This window comes from Entamoeba invadens, assembly GCF_000330505.1.
Source record: "Entamoeba invadens IP1 unplaced genomic scaffold scaff_1105074726609, whole genome shotgun sequence".
NCBI classification, from domain to species: Eukaryota; Evosea; order Mastigamoebida; family Endamoebidae; genus Entamoeba; species Entamoeba invadens.
In genome coordinates, this window is record NW_004191835.1 from 208,775 (window position 1) to 217,477 (window position 8,703).

The 8,703-nt window shown below is 30.5% G+C and overlaps 3 protein-coding genes across 3 annotated transcripts; 2 read left to right on the plus strand and 1 right to left on the minus strand.

Moving 5' to 3' along the window:
• Nucleotides 1-832: 832 nt before the first annotated feature.
• On the plus strand, nt 833-2,101 carry EIN_136140 (Rho/RAC guanine nucleotide exchange factor, putative; the record flags this gene model as incomplete). Its single annotated transcript, XM_004185268.1, has 1 exon — nt 833-2,101. The coding sequence occupies one exon, from the start codon at nt 833-835 to the stop codon at nt 2,099-2,101; it is 1,269 nt and encodes a 422-aa protein (XP_004185316.1).
• A 1,977-nt stretch (nt 2,102-4,078) lies between these two features.
• Nucleotides 4,079-7,243, plus strand: EIN_136150 (serine-threonine protein kinase, putative; the record flags this gene model as incomplete). Its single annotated transcript, XM_004185269.1, has 1 exon — nt 4,079-7,243. The coding sequence occupies one exon, from the start codon at nt 4,079-4,081 to the stop codon at nt 7,241-7,243; it is 3,165 nt and encodes a 1,054-aa protein (XP_004185317.1).
• Nucleotides 7,244-8,046: 803 nt separating this feature from the next.
• EIN_136160 (hypothetical protein) lies at nt 8,047-8,664 on the minus strand (the record flags this gene model as incomplete). The annotated part of the gene is made up of 2 exons (XM_004185270.1): nt 8,047-8,400; nt 8,485-8,664. The coding sequence occupies 2 exons, from the start codon at nt 8,662-8,664 to the stop codon at nt 8,047-8,049; spliced, it is 534 nt and encodes a 177-aa protein (XP_004185318.1).
• Nucleotides 8,665-8,703: the final 39 nt, after the last annotated feature.

Here is an 8,703-nt window from a genome sequence, read left to right on the forward strand (position 1 = left end):
ATTCATACTCATTGTTTCATCAAATAACAAATTTATATTTTTTTTTAATTAACCACTATCATGACTTTATCTAAAGAATTTTTTTATCTTTAATAATATTTAAATCAAATACTCTGAATATACAATAGTTTTGAATATATCTTAATATAAAGCAATCTTAACACTTAAAATAACGCCCTGATTTTTGTTTTGGCCTGTTTTTTCAGGGATATTAATCACATTTTTGATGGTTTTCCTTTTTTTGACTTGTGTATTGTTTATGGACATAATACAAACTCTATAAAAACGGAAATTTATTTAATAAACTCGAGAGTTCCCCGATTTTTAAACCACTTGAATTTTGTTCAATGTTATTTAAAGTGTTAATTGACTCAGTTTTATTAAAAGATTAAATTAAGTGGATAAATACAGTTGGGCTATTGAACCTTCGCCCAGCAAATTAACCTTAGCCCAAAGAAAAACTAATTATTTTCTATTGTTATATTAAAATAATAAACTATACCCATATAAAAGTCAATTTTTTGAAATATTTGTTTTTTTAGTAAAAACCCGTGTTTTTAAAGAAAAAAATAGGAATTTCTTTGGGCTAAAGTACATTTCCCGGGCTAAGGTTCATTTTCCCTACTGTAGTAATTACGAACAAAAACCAAAAGAAAAAACCAAGTAAATTTCCACTTGTTTTTTAAATGAATAAAAATATAAACAATAGTAAATTTATTAATAATAAATAATATATGATAACTGAAAAAGATGTATTTATATAACGAAATATAATACTTTTATTACAAGAACAGTCGAAAAAGACCAAATCAACTCTAAAAAATACTTTTTGATGTCTTTGAGTAAAGACGACTACCGAGAGAGGATTATAACTGAAATAGTCGACACTGAGGTTACATATGTTGACTCTTTACACACATGTATGGTGTATTACTACGAACACTTTCTGAATGATACTCCTCAAGTTATAAGCACAAAACAAACGGAAGACATCTTTCTCTTTTTCGATCAAGTGTATAACACAAACAAACAGTTTTTGTTGGACATCCAGTCGTCAAAAGTTGCTCAAACGCTCTCACAGAACATCGGGGAGTTGTTCAAGAACTTCATCCCGTATTTCAGAGTGTACTACCAGTTTCTTGGAAACACTGCTATTTCGTTACATACACTAACTCAACTCGAGCAATCAAAGACCATCGCAAATTACTTTGAGAAACTCAGAATAGCTATTCCGGGACAAAATAAGTTGGACGTTAGAGGTTTTCTTATTATGCCTGTTCAACGCCTCCCTCGCTATAACTTACTTTTAACAGACTTACTTAAAAATACCCCGCAGACACACACCGACTATCCCTATTTAATCGTCGCACTCAAAGAAATGAAGAAACTTACCGACTCTGCAAATAAGGCGATTACCGCCGCGGAGAGGCGGAGGAAGTTGTTTCTTGTAGAGACTCGTATCTCCGGGTTCTCGGGGACTCTTGTTGAGCCGCACCGAGTGTTTCTTAAAGAGGGAAGTCTTCGAAAGGTATGTCGGAAAACGACGAAAAGTCGATACTTCTTTCTTTTCAATGACATACTTATATACGGATCAGGTGATCAGAGTCACGTGAGTGTGTCTCAGGTGTCCGATGTGGTGAATATAGTCGTGAAAGATATTCCGACGTCCGTCAATTCGTTTGAAATCTTCACTGATAAGAAGTCGTTTATTGTGTTTGCTGAGAATGTTGTTGAGAAGCGCGAGTGGATGGACGAGCTTGAGAAAGCCGCAAAGGCCGAAGTTGAAAATTTGAAAACACGGAACAAAGAAAGTGATGCGTTTATCAAGCCATTGTTTGTACCGGATGACTCTGTGACGAAGTGTATGTTATGTGGTAAACAATTCTGTTGCTTTGAGAGAAGACATCACTGTAGGTTTTGTGGCAAATGCATTTGCGATGACTGCTCCAAATACCGAATGCCATTACCACCACTCAATTTATTGGAAAGAGGATGTTCCGCTTGCTTTGATCGACTTGTGCTCTCCGCAAGACCAGTCGATAAAGATAAAATAAGAAGCTCAATATATGGAAATTCATCAGTCGATTCGACTAATTATTAATTTGGATGTTGTGTGTTGGTTTCTTTTTATGATAAAAATATCTGTAATAAATAACTATATTTTAATATTTATTTTATAGTCCCCCGCTAAAAGGTATAAATTTCCGACAAATGGTCTAAAGAAACCATATTATAGTTTTTTGAAATTATGATTTTAGATTGTGTTTCAATTTGACATTTATTTCTTTATATTGAAAGTATTTCAAAATAAACTAAAATTTTACTAAATTATAATACATTGTCAAAAATAGATTAAAGGTGAACTGAAAAACAATTTTAATGGATAATGCCGTACATGTGCATTTATTTGGACAATACCAAAAAACCAAACCTGCAACTGGGATGGTTTTCGACAATTCAACCAATTCTTTGGATGTATTAATTGTGTTGCTCGCTCAAAATAACATAACCTTTGCAAGCTTAACACAATTTGCTTCTCGTTTCCTTCAAGTTCTTGATTTGGGGATATTTGGTGGGCTTAAAAGTTTAATGTCTTATTTTAAAGCGAAAGACGGTTTTGTAAATTTGCTTTTTCAAGAAGAAGTCAAGAAGGAAAATGTGGATGGTAATTTGTTTTAGAAAAAACATTTTTCACAATATTGAACTCGGAAACAGACTAAGAAAGTTAATTGATGATATTGGTGGATTCTTTATTTGTGGTTACAACACCTCCTTTTAATATTATTGCTTTTAAACAAGCTGTCACAGTCAACTGGATTGACAAAACACACCAAAGTGTCATGTATTAATTGATTGCCGTTATCTTTTAAACCAATTAAAAAGCTTGACAAAAATTGATTCAATGTGATTTTTTGTTTTTTGTTTTTTTAATGTTATTTGTGTTATTTTCACTGTTTTTTACAATTATAGTTTAAAATAATAAATTATAGTTTCTTTAGACCATTTGTCGTGTTTTTATTGCTTTTAGCGGGGGACTATATTATGATTTATACTATAATTATTTTTATAGTTTTGGAATCAATATATAATATTGTTTCTAATTTATCAAATTAATAATTTATTATATTAAAATATTATTCTAATCGTAATATCTAAAAATAAAATTATAACTATTATATATAATTAAATTATAATAACTTTTTTTTCAACAATAATATATTTTAAAATTAAAGTAAAGCAAACTATTAAACTAATTAATTTAATGGTTTTTTATTATTATACAATATATATTCTATTGAATTTATAATATTAAATCACTAAAATAGTTTTTGTTATCTTAATTAAAAAAAATGAGGTAAAAAATATGTGGCAAGAAATATTTCTTTATTGAAACAAACTCAAAATGTGTTATTATATGGGATTTATTACTAACAAACAAATCCTAAAATTTTTGAAAATTTCTTATAACACAAATGTTGATGTTGGTTTTAATAGAGTTTGTGGTGTAAAGATATTACCTATTTCCTTTTTTTATAGCAAAACACTTGATTAATAACAGCAAAAACGAGTCAATAATACCAAACGAAAATATTGCTTTATAAATGCAACAAACACTCTTTTTAAACAACATTTTTCTTTTTATTTTTCTTCAAAAATAATTAAAATATTCTAAAGTTCATCCCATTAATAATAAATATAACTTATTATTATTAAGTAATAATAAAAGATTAGTTGTTTATTATTTTTTTTCGTTTAAAATTCCATTAAAAATTCTTTTATAGCGAAAAAGAGTCGTAACAATTTTTAACAATTTAGTTCCCATTTTCGTATAATATACACAAAAACCCCAACAAAACATTTCAGTTGAATTAATTAACGAGTAATATTTTCTCTTTTTTATTTAAAACAACGAGTTTTTTTTTGATATCAGTTACAACCATTTCGAAATTATTACACTCAAAAAGATTGTACAATAACCGTTTTAATTAAAATGACTGTTAATTATAAAAACTCGTTAAATAATATGACATAGATATTACCAAAAACAAGAAGTTCAAAAACGAACAAATAAATCATAATGGTGCTATCTGTGTGCCTAACAATCCTTTTGCTTTTAAACAGGTCTTATGGAGTTGAATGTCCTAGTGGTTGTCTTAAAGAGTGTTTCTTATCAAACGTGTGTTCACAATGCAAACCAAATTATGAAGAAAATGATACTTTTTGTCGGTATTGTAAATCACCAAATTTTGAATTAAACATTTCTCAAAACAATTTAGCATTTTATAAAATGAACAATGACTGTTTGCCTATTGAATCAATTAGACAATTTGAATATAATATACCAGTAAATTGTTTGACTCTTCAAAATAACGACTTGACTTTTTCTTTTGGAAAAGATGATCAGTTTGAATTCCCGTTTTACATCAATAAACACAGAAGAGAAGCACTACAAGGCATTTGGATCAAAGTACCTCACAACAACGAATCATCAGAAAATCGATTATCATTGACTTTTTCAAAAATAGTTCAAAAGTCGAATTATTGTGAATTTTTAACAGAAAAATTTGCAACGCAAAAAATGAGCGAAAAAAAATACAAAATTCGTACTCACAGAATAACAAGTAAAAAATTACAAATTGTTCCACAAATTGTTATTTCTCTTTTTACAGAAAGCGACTTGAAAAATCGAAAAAGTGATGGACAAATACTATTTGAAGGTAATAAAAATACATATCAGATTGACTTTAAAAACACGGCCAAAGAAACTGTTTATGTATCTGTGATTTGTTTGAGTTTCTGTGATACAACGATGTCACTCACAAAATTTCAAAACACTGAAAATTATACAAATAATCAAATTGCTCTTTCAACCGCTCTTGACTCAAAGACGATTTTTTTAAAATGGGAAAACGAAATAAGTTTTGAAAAAACAACTTGTTTGCCAAACAACTATGTAAGGGTTTTTTATATCGAAAATGACATAACTTTTAAAACTGGAATTTCTATGATAACAATTTTGGGTGACTCAAAAATTCAACAAAACATTTTTATCGCAAAAATTGAAAAATGTGTTGGGCTTTTGGGTATTTTTTTGCCGCATCATAAAAAGTCCATTGATGTTAGTGTATCGCACAAAATTGCCATTTTTAGCGATTCAAATGACAATTCACAGATTTCAATTGAAGTGAAACACATTTGTAGCAGTGGGTGTGGAGAAGATGAAAACCGTGGATATTGCTCGATAACGACCGGGGGTTGTGTGTGTAAAGAAGAGTACTTTGGTGATGGCTGTGAAAGAAAGTGTTTTTTTAACAACAAGTGGAATTTTAGTGACAAAGAAACAGACAAAAAGTGTTATTTTGGAACAGCACATTGTAGTGCAAAATGTGAGTGTGAAGATGGGTACTTGATATATAACCACACATGTATTATATCCACATGTCTTCACACCTCAGAATTTCAAAATACATCCAATGAGTGTCTATTTAATAGTGTTGGGTGTAATGAATCATGTCAATGCAACTCATCCTATTTTTCATATGAAAATTCGTGTGTATCAACTTCTTGTGGTAATGAAATACTTGAGATGGGGGAGGACTGTGATTCTTCGCAACATTGTTTAAAGAATTGTAAATGTGAAAAAGGTTACTTTTTAATACAGAAAAACAAGTGTGTATCATTGGGAATGGTTGTTGGGATATCAATAAGTTCTGTGGTTGTGTTATTCATTATTTGTATAACAATAACTATCGTGGTCATCACCAAAAAACACTCTAAAGTGATCGAAAAAGTCACCGACCAACAACCCGAGTATTATATGTACTTTTCAGGATCGTCAAATGTTATACCCAATACAGAACACAGGCACATGATATCTCCTCTCATTTTCGACTTTGGCAACACAACAGAAGATGTCAAAGTATTTGAAACTTTGTACCAAAATTATGACGTTAGAAACACATCTCACAAGAAATATATGTTGCTCCTCATCCACACACCAAACACCCCAAAATATGTCTTTCACTTCTCTCCACAGTCAAATGTCATTCCTCCCAATACAAAGAAATCATGTAAAGTATATATGACTTTGTACTGCACAACTCAAGTAAAAGGTATGAAAATCCCATACACCATTTTCTTTTCAAACACTAAGTCGACTCTTTTCAAAATTTCTGAGTTGCTTAAAAACAAAAGTTTCACCGATTGGACGTCATTCGACGAAAAAACAATGCAAACGTACTTAAAGGATGTTACTGTGAGATATCATCACTACTTTATTATATCAACCAACGCCGAGTCATCGACACACATTGACTTCGATGAAATAAATTTACTCGAAGACCCAATTGCGGAAGGCGCAATGGGGAAAGTGTATTTAGGTCGTTATCGTAGTCTTCCCGTAGCAGTGAAACAATATCGATGGAGTGGTCTGACCGAGAATGAATACTCTTCTTTGAAAAAGTCGGTCATTAGTGAATGCAATTTAATGAGTAAATTGCGGAATCCATATGTGGTCAATTATGTTGGCTCAGTCACTTATATTCCACAGATCTCATTGGTAATGCAGTACTTAGTCCTCGGCGCATTGAGTGAATTTCTCCACAACACGTCGCGCAGTTTTTTGCATTTGAGTTTTAAGTTGAAAGTCAAAGTCTTACTCGACACGTCTAAGGGAATGACTTTTCTTCACCAAAATAAAATACTCCATTTGGACTTAAAACCCGACAATTTGCTTGTTAACTCCCTCTTCCCAGACTCGCAATGTTGTATCAAAATTACCGACTTTGGGACAGCCGCATTACTCTCAAGCCAAATTGAAGAAAAGGGCCTTGGAACTCCAGTCTACTTGGCGCCAGAAAGCTTCACTGAAGATGTGTACACAGAAAAGAGTGACATTTTTTCATTTGGAATAACGTGTTGGGAAGTCTTTTATCAACAAGAGCCATACAGTGAGTTCAAATCAATTTTTGAAATTAAAAACTTTGTAAAAAGTGGAAATCGACTTAAAATTGATGAAAAAATGCCAGAGGAACTAAAAAGAATGACGGAGAGGTGTTGGGATAGTACACCAGAGAAGAGGGGAAATTTTGAAGAATGTACCCATGTACTTGAAGCTCTTGTAAAGAGAGAAAAGGAGTTTCAAAGACTTGATAAATATGTCGACGAAGAGAAAATACAAAAATTTGTGTTGGATAAAAATGAAGAACTGCGAAAAAAGATCATAACACTTGGGAATGAATAATGTTATTTAGTGTTTTTAGTTTTGGATTTAATAAATCGTATGAGTTAAACTTGAAAATGTTATATAAATTTTCATGTATTGATAATTGTTGTTAAGGTGAATGCCTAAAATTTGTGAGTTGTAAATATAATAAAGTCTGTGTAAAAACGTTGTCCGCTTGACAAAAATTTACACAAAATAAGTTTAAAAAAATAGGAATTAGGAAAAAACGTTGGAAACCAGGTAAAAATTATGAAACAATGTTTTTGGAGTGTTTCGAACGGTTTCCCGAAATATTTTAGTTTTTTTGGTCCAAAAAATGCCTGGATAACGTTTTTAGACTGACTCTGTTATCAAATGTTTGTCAAAATTGTTGTGTAAAATTAAACAATTTTTGTTCTTCATGTTTCTATTAAAAAATCAGATAATTGGTTGAACAAATTAAGTTTGTTGGTAAAATATATTTCAAATATAAATATCAAAATGATATTTTATGAATAAAATATTATAATTATTAAACATAAATAAAATGATATGTTTTTTATTAAAAAATAAGAAATTAATATCATTTTTAATATTCAAATCTTTGAACAAATTTAAAACAGCGAAAACAGTAATCTTGAATAGAATTGAAGATAATATTTATTACTATAAAAACTAATAATAAGTACTATTCACCAAATATTTATTTATACTATATATATAGTATTTTTATTATTAAAAAATAGTTTACAACCAATCATTTGGTTTTAATGTTTAAATATAAAGAACGTTAACTTGGAAATAGAACAATTACTCCAACACTAACCATTTCATTCTGACATTCACAAGAAATTCATCTTCACTAAGAAATACACAAAACAACGAATTAAAGACAGTAAATAGCACCTGACGTGTTGTATAACTGAGAACACATAATGGATTTCACGAGCATTATACAACGAGTCGACTAAAACGCCTACCTTTTCGAGTTTGAATGTGTTGAGCATTTTTGGACTCGACTCGATGTGGTTGTTGATCTCTTCTAAATGGACGCCATCTCCAAGTAAAAAAGCTATGACAGGCATTTTTGGTTGTGTATGCTCCTCGAACTGTTTTCGGTATTTCTGGCTCTGATTTGTTATAGAATACAGTTCTTTCAGTTCGTAGTATTTCCTTTTCACTTTCACATCGCACGACTGTCTGTCAGTTTGTTGGTTTATTTCCAAAATTTTATAATAAGGGTACTATCAAGTGAAGAGTACAGAAGCGGACAAACAAACAGAAAACGCCTTCGAGACACTTTTTTCACTGATCATCAAAGAAGTGATTGCGGAATACATCAAACAACTGATATTAAAATTACCATATACCATTAACTTGTACGACACTTTGATGAAGAACGACACAACCTTTTTAGTTGGTTTAGTCTTGATAGTTTGTGTTGTGAATACTTCGAACATCGAGACTTTTTGTGTGTACTTTCAAGGGATGTAAATTCT